Here is a 27,424-nt window from a genome sequence, read left to right as displayed (position 1 = left end):
GATTTAAATTCTGTTGTCATCGCTGTATCTGCAATATTTAAAATGATCTTGAAGAAATATTCCAAATGTCACTCTTGCTGTAGATGACAGGACGTTTGAAGAGCTCACTCACTCTGATATGTACATGGATGATGTTGTGACGGACTACTATGAGAAGGCTGCCAGCATGACTGACCTGTCCACAGCCTACATGCGGGATGAAAAGCACACACGTGTAAATCTGCTCAACCATAACATACCGAAAGGACCGTGTGCCTTGTGTGGCATGGGCCACCAGAGGCGTGAGACTGTCTACGGCTGCCTGGAATGCTCTTCGGGGGGAAACAAATATGTCCGTCTCCACGCTGTTCCATGTTTTGACCTCTGGCATAAAACTATGAGGTGAGGAATGGCCTGGAGGAACTCTCAGGGTGATTTTCGTGCAAATGTTGTGCAATATGACCACAAGATTTAAACCCTCCCCTTTAATTTTTGGCAAAAACACATTTTATGAAAGCAAGAATCTTCTCTGCTCATTGTGAGTGGCACTGACGTCGTAAAACCGATGATTTCAACAAATTCTAAAACATTTGAGCTCAGTCTGATTTTTTGTGACCCTGGACCACAAAACCAGTCATAAGGGCAAATTTTTCAAAATTGAGATTTATACATCATCTGAAAGCTGAATAAATAAGCTTTCCATTGATGTATGGTTTGTTAGGATCGGACAATATTTGGTCGAGATACAACTATTTGAAAATCTGGAATCTGAAGGTGCAAAAAAAATCAAAATATTGAGAAAATCGCCTTTAAAGTTGTCCAAATGAAGTCCTTAGCAATGCATATTACTAATCAAAAATTAAGTTTTGATATATTTACCGTAGGAAATTTGAAAAATATCTTCATGGAGCATGATCTTTACTTAATATCCTAATGATTTTTGGCATAAAAGAAAAATCTATAATTTTGACCCATACAATGTATTTTTGGCTATTGTTACAAATATACCCCAGCGACTTAAGACTGGTTTTGTGGTCCAGGGTTGTTTTATCGCACTAAAACTATGTTTGCTTGAGAGTATATTATTATACTCCTATCTTAGTTGTCAAATAACAATTATTATCTATTATCTACACTGCTGGCTAAAAGTTTGGAATAATTACGATTTTTTAAATGTTTTTGAAACTCTCTTCTGCTCACCAAGGCTGCATTTATTTGATCAAAAATACAGTAAAAAAAAGTAATATTGTGAAATATTATTAATGTACAATTTAAAATAACTGTTTTCTATTTTAATGTATCTAAAAAGGCATTTAGAATGATTTCTGAAGGACCATGTGACACTGAAGACTGGGGTAATGTAAAATTGTTCATTTAAATAGTAATAATATTTTTATAGTATTATTGTTATATTGTACTTTTGATCAAGTAAATGCAGCCTTGGTGAGCAGAAGAGACTTCATTCAAAAACATAATAACAAAAAAAATCGTAATTATTCCCAACTTTTGTCTGGTATACACATTGAGACTCATAATTGGAAAACAGTAAAATACACGTAATACAGTATAATAATACAAATAATAAATACTTAAAAGACTGATCTCAGACACAATACTTGGTGCTAATTGTGTATTGCATTGTTTACATATTTGTCCATAACATTCATTTATATCAGTTTTAAGATGGTGTTTCTTACCTATCCAGATACAAATGGACAAAATAACAGATACATTAGGGCAAAAAGCTAGGGCAGATATTTATTTCATCATGTGAAGACCAGCTTATATGTTTTCGAACACACTGTGCTGTCTGAATAATTCAGGCCTATCAATAAATTAGCCTGTAGATCACATGATGGCAGAGCAGGAAGTGCTTTGCTGACAGATGTCTCCTGTGAACAGTACACCATGGAAATGTTTCCAGAGAATGTGTGAACCGAAGGCCAGGACAGTGCAAGGTTACATTTGTGTGCTTATTTGACACCTGTTGGCCCCAGTGTGTTCAGAATAGTGTAATGAATGGAAAAATGTATCTTAAACTGTTGATTGTGTAGCATGGAATGTCAAGAGCTTGAATGACAAATATTTGAATGTCAAGAACAAAAATTAAAAAGATTTGCCTCCACAAATTCATGTACTGACTTAAATATTTTCCACGTCTGTTAACCATGTTGATAAATTTAAAAATAATTTTGAAGTCTTGAATATTATAGTATTAAAAATTTGGGGCCAGTATTTTTTTTTTTTAATTGTCACTTATGCTTATCTGCATTTATTTGATCAGTAAAAACAGTAATATTGTGAAATATTATTATATATATATATATATATAGCCAAATTGCCAATTTATAATTTATTTTTTTATTTGCTGCATATGGTACTTTAATGGCCAATTAAACAGATGTTTCACAACTTCTTGTCACAAGAATTTGATCTTAGTTACTGTATTAGTGGGTGACTGACTTTCTCACTGGAAGACAGAAGACATGTTTCTTATTTACATCTTTATTACTTATAAAAATAATGACCAACATTCTGCATTAATGACAAAAACGGCTCATATGCAGTGGGCCTTTTCATTTTCTGTATTAAAGCTCGCATCAGAACTCACCCACTGTCAATCCAAACACACTCCATTCTCACAAAAAAAATCCACTCCAGGATATGCACTCAAGCTCAAACTCAATCAGAAGAGCCACATAGGAACAAATAAATATAGACCTTTTTTCTTCTTTTTTTACTTCAAGTCAGAATTAAAGCACTTCTTGATCCTGCATTTCTGGATGAGAGAGGAATATTGCCGAAATTAGCCACTGAAATGTCCGTTTGGCACAACTTCACTGTTCCACATTTCCAGTTCAGTATGAATGTCTAATACAGCCATTGGGATTATGAATATAGCATTTAGAACCTAAAAAAAACAAAACAAGACCAATGCATTCCCCTCCCCGTCACCCAACTCTGGTTTTACTTTAAGCTCTTTTGCTTTCCTACACACAGACAACTATAAAACAAGCATGTCAGATGCTCCAGAAACAGGTGTGAAGCCATAATATTCAACATGTTTTAATGGCTTTAAAATATGAGATGCTCTCGGAACAAGGCACTTGGAGGCCAGGACTGTTTAGAGACACAGAAGAAACAAAAGATCCACTGAAATACTGTTGATTTCAGTGCAAGTACCATCATTGCCATGCACATCAAACCTCGTTATTGATGCTCGGAGACTAATGGGTAACATTGTAGGTTTTAAAACACAAGTCTTGACATACTAAGCTGATATCACTGCATCCCATTCAAACAAAATAAATATGTTTATTACTCCTTATTAATGCAAATATGATGTAAAAAGAGATACGTAACTGCTAAAACATCCCCACTCTTACGGAAAATAAGGTCCATTTTGTAACTTTAGTCCCCCATAGTAACTAAACATGGAACATCAACTGCTACTTCTGTGAGTTGGGAAAGGCTCACATTATAACCAGTAGGGGGCAATAAGACTACATTCTTGGAATGAGAACGATTCCAGCCTCACAACAAATGCTAATGAGGCTTCCACCTGCTCAAATCTATTCACACCCCAGTCCAGTGTTCTGCTCATATTTGAGCTTTTAGTGTTTGGATTCATAGAGTAGGGATTGGTTATTTGTGCAAACAAACCCAGCCTGGAACCAGCAATCCACTGTCTGTTAGAAAAATTGGGTGGAATTTTGCAACAGGCCAATATAAAGCCAAATGTCTCTAGAAAAGAGCAGAAGGGACAGACGTATGGTGGTCCTGTGCTTTGGTCAATCTGACTCAGTCTGTACGACATTCCCAACGGTCCTACTGCAGCAGCTTTTGGTTGAGGATCTCCCAGATCATAGCTTTCCTGAAATACGGCATATGACTCTATAGAGAAAGAGATAAGGCATTATGCATTATTGAGACATGTATTATTCTGCCTGTATTAGTGTGTGTGTGTGTATACACAATGTACCTGTCTGAATGTGAGGTTGCATCCTCGGGAGATATAATCAGCATATTTGCATACGAACACACCACAATCACTACCATTCTTCTGCTGAGGGATCTCCTACAAATAATAATTAGAACTGAGCTGAGCTCTTACAGTGTGAAGACAGAATGAAACTCTTCTACAGCAGTAAAATAAAAAATTTGAACTTGGAATATTGGTTGAATTTCATTTTAAAAATGCAATTAAATACAGAAAAGTGCTTGGCACCAGGGTCATTATATTTAACTAAAACTAAAAGCACACACAAAATGCTCTGTTACTTGAAATAAAATAAACATTAACTGAAATAGAAAATACATATAAAAAAAAGTTTATTTAGTTTGCCTTGAAGAAAATGGCTAAAACTAAATAAACTAAAGCAAATCAATATAAAAGAATGAAACTATATAGACATTAAGACAAAAACAACAAAATTTCTAAAACTAAGATTAAAGTAGAAAGAGAAAACGAATAAATAAAAATATAAAACCGAATGCAGACTCGTACTTGTTATTTGCAAACAGCGCAGTTTCATTTATACTTATTTGTTGCGTCCTCTTGGGGACTTATGAGACAACGTTGATTTTTTAAAAACCTGGTGACCACTGAGGTCTTGTAGCTTTTACCCTGAAATATTAAATACATTTTGAATTTTTGTAATACTGAAACATTGAATTGAATTTCTCAGTCCTGTTGACAGACCTATACTGTTCTTGTAAGATTTTTTTATAATTATACAAGTGCTTACAGAAGGCTGTAGACTGCTCAAGGTCCACTTCGACGTTTCCAAATCTTTGCCCTTCTTCACCTTGAACTCCTCTTTCAGATAAAGCCTAATGGACAGATGGAGTCATTAGATTAATAATATAAACAAGTAGAGTACACACTGAAAAACAAACTATGAGCAGAAACTTTAACACGCATACACATACATTCAGCACAAAAAGCAAAATTACACAACCCTCATTTTAGCTACACAGTACAGTACATTCAGTATGATCACATTACTATACATATTTATGTATGCAACACATTATCACTTACAAAATCATGTTGCAGATGTCATCATGCCGTTGACCCAAAGAGTCGTATGACCGTACAGACTTGGATTTGAAGTCAACAACCTACCATGGTAAAAGGAAGAAACATTACACAAAAATCCAAACCTCATAACACATATACAAATTAATTATAAAATAAATTTGTTTTTAATATGCTAATTAAAGCCAATAAACAATCCAATAGCTATTGATCAGAAACCAAACTATAAATGCTTGTTTGTCTTTTTCATTGTGCTGCAACAGACTGTTAAAGTTAAGGGTTTCTAATGTTTGAACTCATAATACATGGAGTTAATTACTCACAGCAAGGGACCAGTGAACGCCCAGGTGAAGGGGGACCAGAATGATGTCATACAGGAAGAGGTCTACAGCCTTAGTCCACCGCCGTACTGCAGCATGTCCACCGATATGCAACTTGGGAAAAAGGAAGGTACTGAAACAGTAGACCTTCCTTCCCCCTACTTCCTGCTCACTGCGGGACATCACGAGATTCATGTAGAAGTTGATCACCTGAAAGCGACGGTTACATAATCAAAGGTAATGTGAATACTCATGCATATTTTTTGTCTGAAAGAAAAAAGAAAGAAAAAAAAAAAAATGGAGGAAAATGCTAATTATTGGATTAGAGAAGTCACACCCGACATGACATCTGATTTAAGACTTTGAAAGACAAAAATAAAGGAAACAACAATAATTCTATGTTATGGCCAATAACTGATAAATGGTTGATTAAAAATCTTACTTTTTTTGCCTAAATACAAAAAAAATAAATGCTAAAAATGCTATAAATATTTTTAATAAACAAATAAAAAATAATGATCACACATTATAAATATATTTAGACATTATAATGCACACTATCAGGGCTCCAGACTCATTCTTTCCACTGGTCACTCTTTTGTGACTAACTTTCTCGGTCGCACGAGCACGTGATTTGGTCGCAATATTTATTTTTATTTTTATTTATTTTTGCGCTACAACATGGGAATAATCAATGCATGCTGATTAACTTTTATCATAGTTTATAGTTATATGGAAACGAAAGTGGTTAACATTCAACCCGTCCTTTTTCATCAGTAGTTGATTTTTGTGAATGGGAGTTCCTCTTTTGCTATGTTATAAGCCGGGCTTTGGGTGTGTTCAATTTCGAATTTGCGATCTTGTCACGTTTTACAAGAAAAGATAATTGTCTGTTTTGCTTACATACATCTACACACCTTTTACTTTTTAAGACTAAAACAAAAGAAGGATTAATTGTTATTCTTAATTAAAAAGCACAACAACAATAAAACAGTCAAATACAATGACAAACTAGCTTACAAAACGTTTATTAACAAAAACAAATAAGATGAGGCATGGCATGCACCACATGCTGTATTATATATACACGACTAATAAATAACAGAACATTTAACAAACACTGAGGAATCAAATAAAAAAAAATATTAATAAAAGACAGCCTCCATAGCGTAACATGAGGTAAACAGCAAAGATAACAAGCTTTTCAAAATGAAAACAAAAAGAAAAGTAAAACTAAACTTGCTGTCGGTGACAGTAATGCATGTTTTTCCCCCCACAAGAATACCAACATGTTCACCTTCTCTGGTTTAAGAAGCAGTCTTTTACTTTACTTAAGCTTGAAAACCATCCATCGTTTCCTCAATATTCGCTTCATTTTTACTGCGCGCACCTTCGCCAGTGGCATAGCGGATGGGCACGCACTGCGTGGCGGCCCCGTGATAACCTCCCTGTGCTGGGTTGCATCGTATCATGTGTCGACTATAGCCAGAGATATTGTCAAACGCATCAGATATTGGCAATATTAAGAGGATTTGGCATTTCCAATTAATGTAGGCCTGTTACATTCTTAATATTATTAGGCCTGTTATTGTTATTAGGTTACTTTTATTATTTAATTACAATTAATTTCCCCCGCAATAATTTCATAGCACATCAACGCATAGCTGACGCGTTGTGAGGATAAAAAAAGATTAGGCTATTAGTTTACTCCTCATTGAAAATATTTTTTAAAAAGTATTTTAAAACAGGTCTATTAATTTATACAAAGAATTATAGGCCTGTAATTAAAATTATATTAACACTGCAGTCATCAATGAAAATTAAGAGCACCTTTATTTCAAGCACCGACTTTCAAAAACAACCTGTTTAACGCAAAATACATTTCTTTTTTTTTTTTTTCACTATGTACAGGACAAGAGAAATATTAAGGAATAATTCAAGACAGTTATATGCCGTTATCAGCATATGTTGAAGTAGATTTGTCTCTTGTCGTCTCTGAGAGAATATGCGCCGTTAATGCAGCGTGTTCAGCAGATGTTGAAAGCGCTGTCAGTTTGTACTTTTTTTACTTTCACTTTGTATAATTGGCTAAGGTTAAAACGTTCACTGGCATAACTCTTGCGCAAAATTTGCACGTTGCTTAATATCAGCCTTCATGGTTTAAAACAGAAATATTTCCAATATTGGGGGGGGGGGCCCGCGATTTTGAGCTGCGCCAATGACCTTCGTGCTCGTGCTGACACGGCAAGTAGCCTATAAACCAGACTGAGTGAGCGGGTATACCTGAGAGGATGATAGAATAACGACTGACTGGATGCGCCGTTAATGAAATCGCCTGTGCATTAGCCTAATTTTAAATATAATTATATTAAAATTTTGCAGTCGAACCAATGTGACCCTAAAAAAAAAATTGGTCGCACCTGCAGGAAAAATGGTTGCAAAATGCGACTATAAAAGAATGATATATACGTTGAAATTCGCTAAAATCACATTTACCATAGATATAATCAAATTATTACTTTAAGTGAGCATTAGATGGCAAACCTCTTGCAGGGTTGCCAGATCCCTCTGTGTGATACGCAGTTTGAAAGCACTGCACAGAACCAGGTTTGGATCAGTTTGAGCAAGAGCAGCACTCACTTCCTGCTGCATCTCCTGTTACATGATACAAAGACAACACTGTTACTCAAACCACAAGGAAAGGAACCAATGTGACAGTGAACTGTAAGTGGAAATAAATAGGCAGGTTTACATACACATCATTGATCATACTCTTATCAAGACTTTATTCCAAAAAAGAGGTTTACACACTCCACAGATATTGGAATATCCCTGTTTACATGGTATTCACTAATATCCAAGCAAACAAGACATGTATTTCCTCCCCACCTTCTCTTATTGGAGATGTTCAATTTAGGAAATAGAATTTGTTGCAATGAGGTTAACGTGTTTGTGACATTTATAATCAGAATATTCCAAATTAATACAGAAATATTCCTGTGCATGTAACAACCAGACAGAGTGTGGTATAATAACAGTTAAGGACTGGATTTTTTTGAGACACTGACCTTGGTCAGTCTGGGAAACTCTTCCTCACTGCACCTCACTGTATCTGTAATCAGTTCAGATCTGGATGGTAGCGAGGATCCTGCAGCTGTGTCTTTCTCCTTAAGATTCAACCTTGCTTCGACCTCAGCTGACAGATCCACATCTAAAGGCTGGACAGAGTGTGAGGAAGAAAAGAGAACAGAACTTACAAAACATAATTAAAAAAATAAATTACACAAAGCATGTTTTTTTTTTTAAACATTTCAATCTTGGATTTTAAAAAACTAAACTTAATAAATATCCAGATTAAAGGAATAGTTCAACCAAAAATGAAAATTACCCCATAATTTACTCACCCTCAAGCCATCCTAGGTGTATATGACTTTCTTCTTTCAGACGAATCCAATCGGAGTTATATTAAGAAATATCCTGGCTCTTCCAAGCTTTATAATGGCAGTGAGTGGGTGCTTTTTGTCAATAGCCCAAAAGAAGTCCAATAAAGCGCATCCATCCATAATAAAAAGTGCCTCACACGGCTCCGGGGGTGAATAAAGGCCTCCAGTAGCGAATCAATGTGTTTTTGTAAGAAAAATATCCATATTTAAAACTTTATAAACCGTAATCTCTAGATTCCGCTAACTATCGTATGCGCGTTCACTCCGGCGGATGACGTAGGACATACACTTCGGCAAATGACGTAGGACATAGCGTAAGGTCCGGTGAGAAGTGACAAATGCGGAAGCGCAGCGGAAAGAGCAAAACAAAACACTGGTCACAAATTAGAAGTACAAAATGAAGATTTGTAAAGAAAAATGGAGGATTTCGATAGAAGCCAAGAGACTGGTTTTCCTTTGCTAAAGTAAAGTAAGGAAACTTTGCTTCCTTTGCTCCTGTAAACAAACGTCGGTTCTCGTGAGACTAGCATATTCTCACCGGCCTACGTCATATGCCGGAATGAACGTGCGTACAACAGTCAGCGGAAGCTAGATATTACGGTTTATAAAGTTTTAAATATAGATATTTTTCTTACAAAAATGCATTGATTCGCTACAGGAGGCCTTTATTTACCCCCTGGAGCCATGTGGGACACTTTTTATGATGATGGATGTGCTTTATTGGACTTCTTTTGGACTATTGACAAAAAAACACCCACTGCCATTATAAAGCTTGGAAGAGCCAGGATATTTTTTAATATAACTCCGATTGGATTCGTCTGAAAGAAGAATGTCATATACACCTAGGATGACTTGGGGGTGAGTAAATCATGGAGTAATTTTCATTTTTGGGTGAACTATCCCTTTAATATTTTAATACTCTTTCATCTGTAGACATCAACACTTGCATGACATGAAAAAGACAATAAGCACTTACGATTTTTCTTACAGTTTGATTATCCAAGGCTCCTTCCTTGACATAACTTGCTGGTGTGCTTCGATTAACATCTATAGTTCTATAGCAGATTTTAAAATAAATAAATATATTAAAAAATCAATAAATGCAGATAATCATTTATTAATAAGCAATGCTTATGAATCATGCTGAAGTGTTACCTGTCTTTAGTCTGCGTCAGTGGATCCCGCCACACAGACATATTGGCTAGAGGCAAAAACAGAACATTTGATTTGACTGTTAAAAGGTGTCATGGAAGCTATTCATCAAAAGTTTAAAATAATTTCAGATAGTTAAAGGAAAACAAAAGCAGTGGGTGCAGCTGGATGTAATTAAGCTCACCTCTGACTGGAGCAGGTCTGCTCATGTCAGTAGTGCGACTGATGGAGGCGTGCCCATTTGCCTTGTGTCCATCAAGCAAGAAAGTTGTGCTAAAAAAAAATAATGAACAGCATTAACGTCCTCCAGCCATGCTACACTGATTTCAAAGGTGTTCTAAGGACTCATGCACTTACATTAGAGGCTTCATCCGTCCAAACGGCAATGGTTTGCTCTTTGAGTATTTCTCTGATGCCATCTCTACTAGCTTCCTGTAATGCTCTCGATCGCTCTCTCTCAGTGCCTAGTCAAAAGAGAGATAGTCAGGAAATCACAGACATAAAGGTATCAAGTTTCCAGTACATTAAAATTCAGTTTCCCTACCTCCTCTACGGTCAGGCAAGGTTTGTGTGTGCGGATTGGATGCTCCATCTCAGCTGGTCTTGCACTTAGTCCGTGGGTGGTGCAAGACGACACTAGCTTCAGTGATCTGCGCATCTCCCTGCCTTTGTCCTGGCTTCCCTTGTACAGCATTGCACCACTGCTCAAGGAGATAAATACACAGACTGTTATACAATGTCTAAAGAACAAATCATTTTATTATCAGCAACCACTCAGAACATGGTTTACAGTTACAAAACAGAAGTACATATCTCTGGTTCCGGTATCAAAGTAAGACTTGAGCTACTGTACAGTATATTCTGTTTCATACTTCATTTAATAGGTAAGTTTCATTTGCCTATTAATGTCAGAAATAAATGCTTTTAGATTATTTATTTGTAAAGATGTATTTATAAAATGAATTTCAGCTATCATTAAAAAAAAAAAAAGATTTAGAGGCAGTTCAATCTTTGCTCATTGGCAGCAATGCACAGAATAGTAAATAAGTAAACAAAGAAAGATGCTGCTGTTAGTCATTTGTGACCAGTTTGTTTCCTTCAACAAACTGATAGAGAAGAAATGGGGAAGAAAAACATCACCTTGTTTTACACTAAATGTTGTGGAGGTTTCATGAACACTTCTTATTGTTTGCATAAAGCATGATTATTCATAATTGCTGAGTGTTTGTTGCTTGGCTGAAGTTATGTCCATATTCTGTGCATCATGGGATGTGGGAATTTTGAGGATCATGTGTTGCTCTTTTTAAAAGAACAGAAATTTACAATCTCTCCTTTAATCACATAAAAATGTAAAGTCATTACAACCTTATAATCATGCCATCAGAAAATGTAACCATTAAAATTATGACAAATGACAAAAGTGTCTAAATGATACTTACTCTGGTTTCCATAAAGCCTGGGGGTTGTGGTGGACATTGGCTGCTGTTCTTTCTTTATTTTTAACTCCCAGTTCTATCTGTTTATCTGAAGAGAGATAATTGTAAACCATTACTAAACTGACAGGCTGTAGATAGGTATAAAATAAGCTTTATGTACAGTGCATTTTTAAAAATCTTTTTAAATTCTCTTATGCTCACCAAGGCTGTTTTTATTTAATCAAAAATACAATAAAAATAGTAATATTGTGAATTATTATTATTATAATTTAAAATAAATGTTTTCGATTTTAATACATTTCAAAATGTAATTTAATCTTTTGATGGCAATCTGTATTTTTAGCAGCCTTTACTCCAGAATCACATTATCCTTTGGAAATCATAGTAATATGCTGATCTGGTGCTTGAGAAACATTTCTAATTATTACAAATGTTGAAAACAGTTGCTTAATATTTTTATGGAAACCGAGAAAAAATATTTGTTGTTTGTCTCAATAAATTGTGTTAATTATAAATACAGTGGTTAAATAAAATAAAAAAAATTATATTGCTTTTTGTTTTAAAAAAAGGTTATAAAAATGTCAATAATTATCGATACCGAATGATATGAAACATTGTATCGTTGATAAATTTTTTTGCTATATCGCCCAGCCCTAACTGAGATATAGTTTTTTTTCAGGATCCTTTGATGAATATAAAGTTCCAAAGAACAAAAAAATTTGTACTGACCCCAAAGTTTTGAGCGGTAACGCATGTCTGTCAAATTCTTTGCCAGATCACAGAGACACGTGGGGACAGTTAAATCACACTCACCCATTCCTTCACTCTCAATCCATGAACTCAGGCTGTTGCTGTGTATGTCATCAATACCCATAAAAGCAACCCTGCCAACCTGAGCCACCAGTGTGCAAAACAAGAAACAAGACAATGTACACAATGCATGAAACCAAGGCTGCACAAGCAATGCATGTATTTGCAATCACTTAGTGGTGATTATATGAACATACCTCCGAAAAGGCTTTCTGCTTTTCATGTTCTGCCTTTCTGTGGTGTCTTGATCGGAACAGCCCTGCAATCCCTGCAAAAGTCTTCTTGACAACCCTAATGATCACATCTGTAGAAAGATGACAGATATATGAATAAAAGCCTTGACGGTAGGTGACTGAGAATGTCAATACGGCACTGTTGTTTACGTGGAAGAGCTCATCTAAATATTTACCATGTCTTGCTCTTTTGACCTCTGGATATTCTGTCACACAATCAGCGGAGTACACACTGCAACCCAAGAGAAAATGAAACACTTCAGGTCAGTGCAACAGATGCATCAAAGGACTAGTTCACTCAAAAATGAAGAAAATTTTCTTACTCACCCTCAGGCCATCCAAGATGTAGTTTGTTCATCTAGACAAATTTGGAGAAATTTAGCATTACATCACTTGCTCACCAATGGATCCTTTGCAGTGAATGGGTGCCGTCAGAATGAGAGTCAAAACAGTTAATAAAAATATCACAATAATCCACAAGTAATCCACACCACTCCAGTCCATCAATTAATTTCTTGTTAAGTGAAAAGCTGCGTGTTCGTAAGAAACAAATCCATCAAAACACTTAACTTCAAACTATTGCTTTAAGGTAACACAAGCCCTCTATCCATAATATTGCTTTCTCCAGTGAAAACGTAATCTCGCCTGAATCAGGAGAGAAATATGCACAGATCAAGCATGTCAGTGAGAGGACAACAGGGGATGGATTTTTTTTTCCACTGGAGGAAGCATTATTATTGACTCATTTTCTGGCCAGAAGCAACAGTTCAAAGTTAAAACGTCTTAATGATGAATTTGTTTCTTACAAACACAGCTTTTCACTTCACAAGACATTAAGATGAACACAAGATGAACAAGTGATGTAACCCTAAATTTCTTCCAATGAAGAAACAAACTAATCTACATATTGGATGGTCTGAAGGGGAGCAAATTAAGCAATTTTTTTTATTTTTAACTGAACTATACCTTTAATACAAAAAAAATATCTTTCAAATAAAAGCAATAAAATGAAAATCGCTAAACCAGTAGACTCTGAGGTAAACAGAAAACACCACGTCTTTCTTAAAGAACATTCATATTTATACAGCTTTGCAATATTGTGCAGGCACTAACAGAAAAGGACGTTATCTATACTCTCCAATTTAACGACTTCAGATCTGTAATAATTCTAAATCACAACAAACATTTCATAAATTAAATTTATGTTCGACAGTATCCTATTAATTTAATGACAAAGATGGTGACTGATTGCTGTAAGTAGACTGTCTATTGACGAATTGTTTACATTGGACTGATTCCTGCCCCTGAAGACAAATGTAATGTACTACAACTGCCTATTGTTTGTGTAAATGAACAAGAAACAAACTGACACCAGATAAAACAAGGCACTGTGTGTTAATTAAAACAGAAACAAATAGTAATTAGGTTTATTCAGAACCGAGGAATACAAACAGACTAATACCACACCTTTGATAGTTGCGTTTGGCGGGCCTGCTGTTCTCCAGCCGCTGCGTGTCTGTGCCCGCGGCTCGAGCGACACCGTTACAGTGCTCACTAGGCCAGGCTGCGGATTTCTCACCAGAAAAAGGCACGAAGAGCGACGATAATCCGTCAACTATCCATTCATACATCACAAACCACCACGATGAATAAGACTCCGCTTGGTTTGTTAGTGCCAGGTCTATATTGCAGGTTTTGAAACCGAAAATTTGACCCACTCGTGTTTCAAAAGCCTTTCGTGGACGTACGTTTCACTGATTTGTCAACTGCGACACCGCACCACTGCTCGTCGGTTAGGCCCTCCCACTCTCCACTGCTGCCCAATTACCCAAGAGTGTCTGTCTGAGATTGACGTTCCTTCACACCGCCAGTTAAGGCGCTGCAGTGCAGAGCAGCAAACAGAAAGTACTTGGTAATGATCTGGGTTCAGTGAAAGAAATAGTTTATAAAATGGAACAGACGAAATAATGTTTTATTACAAACTGCACACAGTTTAATTACTTACATTTGTATCCGTATATTACGTGTATGCTGATTTTGAATTTTTGGTAGGCTATGTGAGTAAAGCGATTAGATTTACTCATCATGCAACCAATCAGATGAGCAACTAACCATCACGTGTCTCAAAGCGGAAGAAATATCGAGTGGGTGTGCTTGTTTTACTTGATGAATGTTCTATGTCCGTTTATGTGTCTATGTCCATGGCATTCCCTCAGTTTTAGCTTCAGCTAAGGTTTATGTTGCACATGACAGCGTTACACAATGCACTGCCTATTTAAAGTATGAAAATAACCTTATGACTACACTGCAAAGACATGAACTGTACATTTTAAAAGGGTCTGTTGTATGGCAAAACAGCCACGACTACACCTGCATACCAGGTGACTTAAAAAAAAAAAAACATTTATATTAATTAAACCGAGCACTTATTTTGCTATTTAATATTGTAATATTTAATTAATTCTTCAGTAAATACAACAAAATTAAAAATCACAACAAATCCCTATGAATAACAAAATGATATAACTGTATTGAAAATTGTAAATTGATGTCGGACCTCCATGTCGATGTATCATCTGTCTTTGAAGATAAAGAGGGATCCGTCTGCCCTTGGCAATTTGTCTAGAAAAAGGTAAAAGAAAAAAAAGGTAGGCCTATTAGGAGCACTGACTTCTAATATCTTAGAAAAATATATAATATTAGTGAACAAGATAATAAAATTACCCTATGTTTACCTCAGAGTCCAAGTGGAGTCCTGGAGTTCACAGCATCAATTCCCATTCTTCAAGGCAAAACAAGTTAACATGAGAATATTATGATTATATGATTCACAATGACTGACCAGTGAATGTTTTAAACATTGAAACGTAGCACAAGATACCCATAACTAATGATGGATTAAGAGAATTATGTAGTGATTTTTTTATTTTTATGACAAAAACATTAGTACTGTACAGAATGTGTAAGACCTCACTGTAAAATCTCATGTATGTATGAACAACACATGTAAACAGCACTAGGTTTCATAAATGATAAAGTTCAGTTGAGGTCCTGTTGTAAACTAGAGACAAGACTTACCTAATCAACTGGAAAGGATTTCTGATCCATTTTTAAATGTATAATTAAAATAAAACAATGATTTTAAAGTTTTTTTTAATTTATTTTTTTATTATTATTTATTGGTATTGTTACATTGATGACTCATACGTGTTTAAGGGGGGGAGATTTACAGGACCAATCACATGCTGCACTGTTGGCTGATGAGTCCCTAATTGTCCTGCTGGCATCAAAGAGGGCCAAAAAGAGTAGCCAGTTGGAGGAAGAGGTGGTACATGGGAGCTGTAGTGATGGTGATGATGGACAGCCCCTCCTCTCACTGTTGAATGAAGGTCCTAAACAACATCAAATGAGCATTCTAACTTATTACTACATATTGTAAAATGTACAAATATCAACTTGGTTTAAGCTGAACACAACATCTCTTGATGGTTACCTCCCTGAATGTGAGGCTATAGAGGTGTGATTTGACTGATGCTTCCTCCTGGGTACACAGCCATTGGCGGAAGAGCCTTCAGCATCATATTGTGCATGATGATCTGGTGCATCTGTGCATTCTGCATGAGCATCAACTCCACCATGTCTGTCATCAGAATAATAAAGTAGAGAACGTTTGTCCTAGCTGAAATCTTGAAGTGTCGTTAAAACTCCATGTAGTACTTTATTCTTATTGGCTATATTTCAGGCATGCAACTTGAATCACTAGCTACACTACTGTTTAAAAGTTTGGGGTTAGTAAAATTTTTAAAGTTTAAAAAAAAAGATTTTTATGTTCACTTAGGCTACATTTATTAAAAATGATATAATTTATTCTAAAAATGCAGTCAAAACAGTAATATTCCAAAATATAATTTTATATAAAAATTATGTAAAATAGGAATATATTTGAATCATAAATAAAAATAATAACTTTATTATCAATAAAAAATATATAAAATATTTTTTTATTAAAATCATTTGTTAAATAATTTGTCCTTGGTAAACGAAAAAAACTAAATCTTTCTGACCCCAAAACTTTGAACAGTAGTGTATTAAAAAAAAAAAAAAATCTTATGGCCTTGTAATTACTCTTTTGTTGGAAAGTAAGTGTAGGCAAGTTTAAATGTCCTAATATCACTATTACTAATTGCTTTTTTTTTTTTTTGGCTTAGTATACAGTACAATAACAGTTTTTTTTATTTCTGTATTTGATATACAGTATATATACCTTCTTTAATACTTCCTGATCTGTAGGGAAAGGTTTGTGGGGGTGGAATTTGTGCTATGAGAGGCTGTTGCTGTGGTAACTGCTGCTGGATAATGGTGGCTGGTTGTTGAGGAACCTTGTGGAAGGAGAAATATAAGTTATCAGAAGAGGGCCAGCAACATATCATTGTAACACACAATGCACACACAAATTGTCTATGTACTTGTATATTTTAGAACAGTTATAAAGCCATTAATTGAACTGGAATAGTAAATGTAGATGTTCTGTGTATGATCAAACCAGTATAACTAAAGGTGTGAACTTTTCATACAGTGTGTTGAATGATTTGAGGGGGCTGAGGGGCAGGAGGAGGGAGAGGAGCAGGTGGAGGTGCAGGTGCAGCACTTTGGTGGATATGGATAGGAGGAACAGGCTGGAGTGGCCCGAGAAGAGGTTGATAATGATATTGAGATCCAGCCCATGTGTGTGGCCTTCCCAGATCATACAAAAAAATCACTACTGTCTGTGTACTTGTGCAAAACGCTGACCCTTCTCGTTCAATGTTGTCATTTTTCTCATTGTCCAGTCTCTAAAAAGGAGCAAACAGATGATATATTAAGTATTTTGAATTAAGTTTGGTCTCATGATAGAATGTTGTCAACAAGGAAGAAAGAATATCATGTCAGTTATGTATAACTGATAAATATTTATCATTAAGCCAATTTACCTTTTCCAACATTTTCAATCTCAGCCTTGTCATTTGGTCAACCACTGGGTCTGCCATTTTAAAAACACTTCGTAGATACGTTTATTTAATTATTGTCCATGTTTGCTGTAGAAGGGTGTCTGTTGTCAGAATATATCTGTGTTGCAGAGTTCTTTGCCCAACACTCAAGTTGCTAAGTTACATTAGAAATACAGACCAAGGCTCTTTTGTTTACGGTGGACCCATAGTAAAGTACTCTAAAATAAAATAAATAAATAAATGGAAGAACATATTGCAGCTTCCAACGAAATATTTTGAATTTGTATTTTAGGAAAACCTCAAAATGTAATCATAGAAAGGTTATGGAAACTTTATTATTATTATTTACAAAATCAATTATGTGTAATTTGAGCATTTATAAATATGGAATAATAATAAAATAATAATTATAATAATTACTTTTTATGTAGAATTGAAATGTCTAAATATTGTTATATATTTTTATACCTTTATACTCCAAATAAAAGGTAATGATTATATTTATCATCTTTGTTTATTATTCAGTACTTATAATATTATATTCTCAAAGTGTGTTATATTAAACTGGCGTAACATTTACAATTTATGAGACTGTGCCTTATATTATTAGTGAAGAAAACAACTTTTGTTACGTCGATTCAGCTGTCGTTACTGGTTAATCTTATTCACCCGGGCTTTTACCCGCGTCTCTCATTTGTCAATCACATCCACTATTGGAAACACGACTACCACAACAAATACACAGCCTACGAGGATGTCATTTCTCACTATCCTGCACAGCAATAGGCTCTAGACGTTGTCAATCAAAGGGTCATGCTTGCACTCGCTTTCTAATTGGTCATTCAGGCCCAATGCATTTAAAGGAGGGCGTTTTAAAAAGAGCAGGTGTATTTCTGCAACAAAAAATGTCATTGGCTGACAAGTTCACATCCTTTGTTCTAATAGGTTCTCGCTGACTGTCAATCTGATAAGGGCGGGGATAAGCACACTTCGCGGCCATGTTGAAAATTACACTGACAGTTACTCTTTAGGAAAATCTCTGAACTCACAAAACATTACAAAAAAATTAGTTTAAGGAGTTTTAGAGAAACGCAGTTTCAGTCTGATTGACGTCCCCTTGAGTGTTTCCTTCATTCCCATGAAATTCCTTGATCCAGGAAATGGATCAGGATGAAAGGCAGAGAAAATTAGAGGCCGGACGAGCAAAGGTAAGCGCTAACATTAGCAGAGTAACTTTACATAGGCTAGTTGTGAATTTGAATATTCTTTTGTTGTTCTTTTTGTCTGTAATTATATCAACTGCCACATTTATTTATATGTTTTTTCTTGCTTTTATTTGAGATCCGCTTGTATTTCGGACAGCCACAGATGTCACAGTCACTCCCATTGTTCTTGGTGCACAATGTCTTATTATAAAACTTGTTAGTATGAGGAACTACTCAGCCCGACTCAATTTATCAGTGTATCTCTGCCCAACTTTCTCATAATTCACTGTGAGGAGTTTTTGATTAATATCATGCCATATTCATTATGGACAAAATGAAGCTTGAACTCCAACTTTCTTCTGAGTGTGTCGTTTATTTGCACTGGTTCACGAAATCAGAGCAACAACCTTCCTCAGCTGGAAGTTTTGCGCTTTTTTTTTTGTTGTTTTTGGTAATATGTAGCTTTGGGTATTTGTTTAGTTTGAGTTTCAATTTGGGGTAAATGTTTGTTGGCGTTGCAGCAAAAGCTTTCTTTTTTGCTTATGTTAGGCTGTCTTATGTTGCAAATAAAGTTCGATTTGCTGAGAGGAATCTGATACAGCTCTGTCTCCAGGCAGGATCAGTGCAGCTCACAGGTATCTACAGTATATATTTAGCGCAAGAGAGCTTTGACGGGAACTGCACTTTATCCGCAATGAGAGGACAACAAAAATGAAGTGGCATCTTCTCGTTTTGTTAGGCGTTTCTTTGCCTCGTTTTGAAGGACAAACGCTTCAAATGATGTAAACAACACGATATTGGCTACATTCATTAACTAAATACTTTCTCATTGTTGGATGATAATATTCAGTCCACAGAAGAATACTGACTGTTATGTATAGAGAGACCTGTAGGAGGCACCACACGATTAAAGTCTCAACATTGCAAGGATGCATTTCAGTTGTCATTAAATGAATTGTGTAGTCATTTGCTCACACCAATGTTGTTTCATGCCCATGTTGTGTTTATTTTATGCAGGGCACACAAAAGTAAAAAAAAAAAAATTTTTTAAGTTGGAAAAAGTTCTCCGTCATCTTTTGTGTTCCATGGAAAGCAGTCATTACTAATTTGTAGCATGTGTTTGAGTATTGACAAAATTCATATCTTATTTTGTGGCAGCTTTTTTGTTTAATTGTCACACTTACATTTTTAATTTAAACGTTTATTAAAATGGAATGAAACACTTACTTGTTTGTCTATAATATTCAACTCTGATTTGAACCAAACTGTCTCTTGCAATTTCAACAAATCCTCATCTATCTACATCTTGCACTTGCACTGGATCCATACTGTCAAACTCTGAATTTCATCTTGTAACTTCAGCCACATGAAATGCATTAATATTCAAGCATTTAACATTAGTTTATGGGATGTTTCTGGATTGTTGTGAGCTGGTGGATTAATTTAGCTCAAAGATGAACCAGTTCTAGAGTGGCTAGCTGGTTGCCATGGCTTTTGTTAACTGGTCAGCAATCAACTATCTGCCCATAACACAGCTTTGCTAACTTCAGTTGCCAATTTAATATTATATTTATATTAGATCATATTTATATTTAATTCTGATATGCACACCATTTTAGTTACCAGTGGATGCTGCATAGAGTGGCCCGAATATTGCATGTAAGCTGCTGTTCTAGATGCCATTTGTGGCTCATGGTCCCCCAGGCTCTCTTCATATCAACATCTTATGTGATTTGACAGTCAGTGGGCGGAACACAAACTGATTCCATACATGTTTATGAAAGCAGGTCAAATGTAATCCAGTGGAATATCCCTGCTCTTGCGATCAGGGATTGTCCAAAAAAGAAGAGGATGATGATTTTTTTAGTACATGAAGAACCCATTGTTTTGGATGTCAGCTTTTTAAACCTGTTTTTCTTGCTGTTGTCTTTCACATTATGGACTAAAGATGATGAATTTGTCTTCTTTTGTTTGGATTAATTGTGAGATGTCAATCATGCATCCATTTGACTTTTGACATGGCTCGTGTTTAAAGCCCAGCACAATGCTGATTCTATGTTCTTGCTATCTCATCCTGATGTATGTTTCCCTCTACCTGTCTCTCAACCTCTGGCGCAGCTTGCTCACTTTAGACAGCGCCGGGCAAAAAGCGAAAGTTCGAGCTCGCAGAAAAAGACGCCGAAGAGGAAGGGCCAAACTGTCCAGACGAATGATTGGTCAGCGCAAGATTGCCACCTAGAGGAACCAGAGACAGACGATTGTCATGGAGAGATCAACAAGGAATACTCGGAGGTTTGCTTTTAATTTTTTAAAGAATTTTCATGTCTTAATCTCCTTTTTTTTTTTTTTGCCAATGTGTGAACAACTTGTAACAAAACTTAAACAAGACCTTCTCCGACTTCCTAGGTTGTCTATGAAAGCCTGTAGATTGATTTTTAAATGAAGGACTCGTGATGTTTTTGCCGGGAAAAATCAAAACGTTACATGTACATGCATGTCTGAGAACCTCTCTTCCGTTCTGACACATTAATCGAATATTTATACAATGTTCAGATTAATACCAAAAAAGGTTTTCCACACTGTAATGTCAATGTGCCATGCAAAGAAAAGGGATTAATTCAGACTATAGTCTCACATAGCCACATCTAAATAGTCTGTAGTCTTAAGTATACTTTATGATAAAACTATCATAACGGTGTAATTTCAATTACCTCATCTGTCGACATGATGCTGGTGAATTGCAAAGTTTGTGTAAACATATCGTCATCGATATGATCAGATACTTTCTTAACCACAGTTTTGTCACCGCTGTCATTTTTCATTAACAATATATTGATAAAGTAATTTCCAACTTCTTTTTACTTTGAAAGAGAACTTCACGGTGAATATATCAGGCCACTGAATCACATTTAGTCTCTTGTAAGTTATGTGTGCACAAGTCCGAGCATGAGCAAATGAGTTGCTGGTTGCAGTTCACTTAATGGCCACCACTAGTAAGGGTTTCTGAATTCTGCATACTTGACTTCTATTTTAAAGTCATATCATGAAGAATCCAATTTTAATTTGAGATAAAGAAATTTGATTTATGAAAAAAAAATACTTCAGAACTAAAAACTTGCTGCTACCTAGTGAAGTTTATTAAAACTAAGCTGCAAAAAACTTCTGTAGCATTGTGGCACCAGTCAGATGCAACAGTCACAGCATCTATTCTGCTTTCTCCTTATTGCATCTCTATTTTTCTTAAATGCCAGAAAAACTAAATTTTCTAAAGTGCGTATTCTTCTAGCTGAGTTTAGTTTTTATCAAGGTTCCTGATCTTTAAAAAACTGTTTATTTATAAGGGTTTTAGAGATGTAGAAAATGGTCATTATAAACTGAAATATGGCACACATTTTACTAGCATGAAGGATGAACCACATCCAACAGGAGTAACTGTCGACGCAAGAGTAAGCTGTCTGAAAGGGATGTCCGGGTACTAACCTGGATTGTATCCAAAAAACATAAAACCACAGATGCCCAACTCACTGCAGAATTAAATGTGCATCTCAACTCTCCTGTTTCCACCAAAACTGTTCGTCGGGAGCTCCACAGGGTCAATATACATGGCCGGGCTGCTATAGCCAAACCTTTGGTCACTCGTGCCAATGCCAAACGTCGGTTTCAATGGTGCCAGCAGCAGAAATCTTGGGCTGTGGACAATGTGAAACATGTATTGTTCTCTGATGAGTCAACCTTCACTGTCTTTCCCACATCTGAGAGAGTTACGGTGTGGAGAAGCCCCAGCCCTACACCATACTAATAAATTATTGTGGTCTCAAACCAGGTGTTTCAGTTTCATTGTCCAACCCCTGTATGTATGATATGACTTCTGTTAGAAATGGGTCAGTTTATGCTTTCACTTCATTGACTTTGAGGGCTTGGCTGCTGCTTCTTTACATGCCATTTAGACATTAAGCCTACGAAGTCACATGCAAATAGCATGTGCTCACCACTACAGCAAATTTCAAATCTATAGCATGTATATCTGTGTTCCCACCCCATCTGAAAATAGGTCAGTTAGCATAACATGGCTAGGGGCAATGTAGTCATGGTAACTGTAGAAAATATGCATGTTTGTCTGAACGTTTAGGCATCACTCAGACCTGATGGCACAGAGAGCAGTGCTCCAGAGGTCCTTCAGTGCAGCAGAGAGGACGATGAAACTGATGCCTCTGCCAGAGACCCAGAAGAGGACCTCTGTTCAGAGTCAGAGCTGCCCGATCAAGTAGAGGATGAACTTGCAGAAATGATTATAGTTGCACATACTGACAAAGAACAACTGAAGGTAAACCTTTACCCTTTAAGGAACACACAAGACAGATCTTACAATGGACCTTTTAACATTTCTGGGTTTCTCAGCAGCAGAAGTCATCATAGTTGGGTAAACGTCTATAGCAGTGAATTGGAGCCTACCACAAATATAAATTTTGCATTCCCATTTGCTCAAATAGCAAAAGAAAAAATCCATGATAGTGTTTTCATGACTTTCAAAAAATGGGAAAAAAATAGAGAGACTGATAGTCAGTAGAGAGAACAATGCCAAATTTACATTCACTCCCATAGATGCTGTGTTAGAAATATCGCATTAGCGTTAAATTGTTTTTTTGTGATTTGATGCAAAGGAAATATAATACAAAGTATAGTGTTATAAATGTACATTTAAAAAAAAATTTAAATGCAAAAAACTTTGGAGGATTCATGATGCTGATGACTAATGAGACGTGTCATCACAGTCTTGTGAAAAGGGTCCATTGCAGTTCTGTTTCATTCGTCCTGACCGCCAGAGGCAGTGCTAAGCACTAGTGGATAATCGCAGCGTTAGGTAGATCGGTCGAGAAAAATGTCAACAAGGTCACGTCATGACGCAAACCACTCTGCACTGCCATCAGGACAGATAAATATCAGGTTTCTTTTTCTTCATCATGCCACACAGTGCTATCCAAAGGCAGGTTTGGTTAATTTACATGTGATTCTGAGTCTGTTTTCAAGATTACAATCTTCTGGTTCCATCCAAGGATTTTTTCCTTCAATCTCCCGGGCTGGTATTATTACAGTTTGAGTTCCTACGGTGCTAACCGAGGATGGATTCATGGCTCACGGTTCGCTTGTCTCCGACTTTCCACAGAGTTGCAAATTGTCTGAACGCACTTCTTCCCAATGATGGAAACGATCGCTGCCCTTCGTGCTTAGGGGTTCAGCATCTAAAAGAGGCTCTGACTGATCCATGTTCGCATTGTAGTATACTTCCAATGTCCGAGAGACCGCTTCGCCTCACCGAACTGGATCCTAATTCGACTGCTAACCTTGCACAATATGACTCAGCCCTGCGGCGTGTTCAAAAACGCAGCGCATCAGCGGCTGCTGGCGCTCCGCCAACAAAGATGACTACTTCGGAAAGATCAAAAAGTTCAAAGACAGCCTGTACTCTAGCGTCAATGGCGGAGGCTGATTCCATTGGGGTGGGGCGGGCACCTGAGATCAAACAGCCAGTAGCAGCATTGGTTGTATCACCTGATGAAGCACTAATGGCGCTTTTCCACTGCGTGGTACGACTCGGCACGGCTCAGTACGGCTCGGCTCGGTTTGCGTTTCCACTGCAGTGTAGTACCACTTTAGAGTGGGCGGGATTATTCACATGTCTTTAAAGTTGCGCCGCCTCTACTGCCGCAATTCCTGAAAAACGTTTTCATTCCGCGTCGCCCCATCAAGCTCTCGCTGGATCCGCTCCTCTGCTATCAACGAGAGGAACGTCTGTACTTCCTCAACAAACCACAAAACAGCCATTTTTTGGTTGTTAAAAAAGGTGCGCTCATTCAAAACAATTGTGTTCGATTCTACGCTGGCTGTGCTGATTTAAATCTAGCGGTTCTGTTGTGTTTGTGTCGCAAGTTCAGTGACGCAGGTAGTGACGATTCTCTCCGGCCAATCCGTGATCAGCAGAGTTTACACGTCACGTTTTGGTAACGGTACGGTTCACTTGGAACCTCAACAGAGGTGGCACTAAAAAAAAGTACCAGGTACTGTACCCAGTGGAAAACCCCCCAAAAGTGAACCGTACTGTGCTGTACCATGCAGTGGAAAAGCGCCATAAGAGGCAGTGTATGCTGCCAAAGTGCACAATGTGGACGTACTGATGCATTGTTGAAGAAGGCATAGGAGTCAGTAGCCTATATAACTCGAGCAGAAAATGCTATCTGCCAGCTGCTACTTGCCAGCAACACCACCTTAGAGTCATCAAATGCAGACACTAAAGTACTTCAGTTCCAGACTGCTCTATTGGCTATGGGGCATGTGACTCGTGAGCTGGGAACACTCTCAACAACACTTCTAACAGCTCGGCGCCAGGTATGGCTTGCTCAGGCAAGATTGGCTGAAGAAGACACTGAGGGAACTGCCAATTGTGCTGGGACATCTTTTTGGCCCCAGTGTCTCTGAGGTTTTAGAGAAGAGAATGAAGTTACCCGAAGCCACACAAAGCTGACTCGGGCCCCACGGGCTCCTCTTTTAGGATGCCAACGGTTCCCGCTCATCCATGCTACTTAATTGCAGAGTAGCGACTGCGCCTCCACAATACTTCTCAACCTCAGAACCCACCATGACAAAGAGTGGCTGAAGAGGCCCAGGGACCTCGCAGTTTTCACCACCACCATCAGAGGGGACCACAGCCCCCCACAGTTACTAAAGGCAGAAACTGAAACCATGAAATTCTCAGGCCAGCAGTCGGTCGTTTCTCAGTACAACATCTAGATTACTGGAGAATGTCAGTGTGCGACCCCTGGGTTCTGGCAACTGTGAGCAGGCGATACACTTTGCAGTTCCGACACCGGCGTCCAAAGTTTACAGGAATCCTTCTAACAGTTGTCAAGGATCCGACCAGTTCTATGGCCCTGTCACTAGAAATTTGTTCGCTGTTGCAGGAAGAAGTTATAGAAAATCTTCCTCCCCTCAGTCAGAGGGATGGGTTTTACTCCACATCCTTCCTCATTCCGAAGAAGGATGGAGGTTTTTGGCCAGTTCTGGATCTGCATTGCTTAAATGTGTTCCTAAAGTCTCTTCCTTTTCGTATGTTACACACAGTCAATATTCTTCGGTCTGTAATGGAAGGAGACTGGTTTGTGAGTGTGAACTCATACTTTCATGTCCCCATTGCTCCCCACCACAGGAAGTTCCTAAGATTCAGCTTTCAGGACCAAGCATACTAGTTCAGAGTTCTGCCATTCGGTCTCTCTCTGGCCCCTCGCGTATTTACAAGATGCATGAGTGCAGCCCTCTCTCCTCTGGACCAAAGGCATGAGGATCCTTCTCTATTTAGGCGATTGGTTGCTTTGTGACCCAACAAGGCAACATGCTCTACACAACACCAGGATTTTGCTGGGACATATTCAGACACTGGGTCTTACTGTGAATGACACGAAGAGTCATTTGGTTCCAGTACAGTCCATAATGTTCATTGGCATGACACTCAACTCTCTCACAATGTCTTCCACACTGTCACATGCTCGAACAGACTCCGTTTGTTACTTACTAACCCGTTTTCGACTGGAGTCAAAAATTCCTTATGGCATCCTTCAACAACTAGTTGCTGCTACATCCGTGATCCCACTGGATGTGCTTCCAAAGGTGGAGCAACAGACTAGACTCTGAGACATCGTCATCATATGGATGTGGTTTCTTCAGCTTGTGTCCGGACTTTGAAACCCTGGAAATGTTAACATTTCTTAGGGCCGGAGTGCAACTAGGAGTTGTGTGTTCTTGTTGGGAAGTGATCACAACAAAAGCTTCATCAACAGGATGGAAGAGACCGTGGATCCAGAGGGGGATCAGCGGTTGTTCGTCACCAAAGGAAACCATGGAGCACATCAGTGTCCTGGAATTGAAAGAAGTGTACCTAGCACTATAACACTTCTTGCCACATTTAATAGGTCGCCATGTGCTGGTCAGGTCCGACAACACATCGACAGTGTTTCACTTGAATCACCAGGGCGGGACCAGGTCTCTTGCATCCTTTCAGCTAACTCGCAAAATATCTCAAATGGTCTCAGTATTGGCTAGTCTCATTAAAGGCAGTTAATCTCACAGGATCGGACAATCAAGTAGCGAATGCGTTATCCAGGGATCTGCTGTCCCCTGGGGAATGGAGGCTTCACCCGGAGGTAGTACAGCTGAATTGGCAGAGGTCGTCCTGTTGAGTTGACCACTCATTGCCGCTGGTTTGTGAGGATAGAAACGTCCAGTCCATTGGGTCAGAATAGGACGAGACCCAGCTCGTCTTCAGCTTTGGGTTTGGCCACTGGGTCATGAACATGATTCAAGTAACTTTTACTTTATTACCCCTCTATTTAAACAAAATTCTATTCCAAGTGCACCACACACGAAGTTGTCAACATGATGTAAATGTTAAACAAATGTAACTTTGTCACTCGGAATGCACGAGAAGTGTTCCGAGGCTGGCCACCGAGCTACTGCGGTTTATATCCTTGTGGCTAGGTCTGTGTCATGATGTGACCTTGTGGACACATTTTTCTTGACCTATCTAGCTGATGTTGCGATTATCCACTAGTGCTTAGCACCGCCTCTGGTGGTCATCCGGAATTCACAGAACCACAGTTGCATACGTAAATAGCGTTTTCCATTGCTTTTATGCACGTTTAGCACATTTCTGCCCATCCATGAGATCAGAAGCTGAACAGGCAAAGCCAAAGAAAATAAAATTTATTTGGCAATATGTATTTTTGTTTGCCCAATAATTTTATTTATTTATTTATTTATTTATTTATT

The 27,424-nt window shown here is 37.5% G+C and overlaps 2 protein-coding genes and 1 pseudogene across 2 annotated transcripts in view; 1 reads left to right on the top strand and 2 right to left on the bottom strand.

Annotated features, from left to right (window-relative positions):
• Window positions 1-3,596: 3,596 nt before the first annotated feature.
• On the bottom strand, window positions 3,597-14,213 carry LOC107705499 (sentrin-specific protease 2-like). The gene is made up of 17 exons (XM_016508807.1): window positions 13,882-14,213; window positions 12,591-12,646; window positions 12,379-12,485; window positions 12,185-12,263; window positions 11,375-11,459; window positions 10,480-10,636; window positions 10,293-10,399; window positions 10,120-10,208; window positions 9,939-9,984; window positions 9,760-9,838; window positions 8,409-8,558; window positions 7,885-7,995; window positions 5,344-5,556; window positions 5,024-5,103; window positions 4,728-4,812; window positions 3,962-4,057; window positions 3,597-3,873 (listed from the first exon to the last, which is right to left on the bottom strand). The coding sequence occupies exons 1-17, from the start codon at window positions 14,043-14,045 to the stop codon at window positions 3,808-3,810; spliced, it is 1,770 nt and encodes a 589-aa protein (XP_016364293.1). The 5' UTR covers window positions 14,046-14,213; the 3' UTR covers window positions 3,597-3,807.
• Window positions 14,214-15,150: 937 nt separating this feature from the next.
• LOC107705498 (uncharacterized protein C21orf58-like) lies at window positions 15,151-17,396 on the bottom strand (annotated as a pseudogene).
• Window positions 17,397-18,403: 1,007 nt separating this feature from the next.
• Window positions 18,404-27,424, top strand: part of LOC107705497 (A-kinase anchor protein 9-like) — a 55,571-nt gene continuing 46,550 nt past the window's right edge. The window contains exons 1-3 of the mRNA XM_016508805.1: window positions 18,404-18,610; window positions 20,726-20,899; window positions 22,737-22,931. Coding sequence (XP_016364291.1) covers window positions 18,563-18,610; window positions 20,726-20,899; window positions 22,737-22,931 — 417 coding nt within the window. The 5' untranslated portion in view covers window positions 18,404-18,562. The remainder of the gene's footprint in view (window positions 18,611-20,725; window positions 20,900-22,736; window positions 22,932-27,424) is intronic.

The sequence above is a fragment of the Sinocyclocheilus rhinocerous genome, unplaced genomic scaffold, assembly GCF_001515625.1.
Source record: "Sinocyclocheilus rhinocerous isolate Xijiao unplaced genomic scaffold, SAMN03320098_v1.1 scaffold504, whole genome shotgun sequence".
In the NCBI taxonomy this organism is placed as follows: Eukaryota; Metazoa; Chordata; class Actinopteri; order Cypriniformes; family Cyprinidae; genus Sinocyclocheilus; species Sinocyclocheilus rhinocerous.
This window is presented reverse-complemented; position numbering and strand designations above follow the sequence as displayed.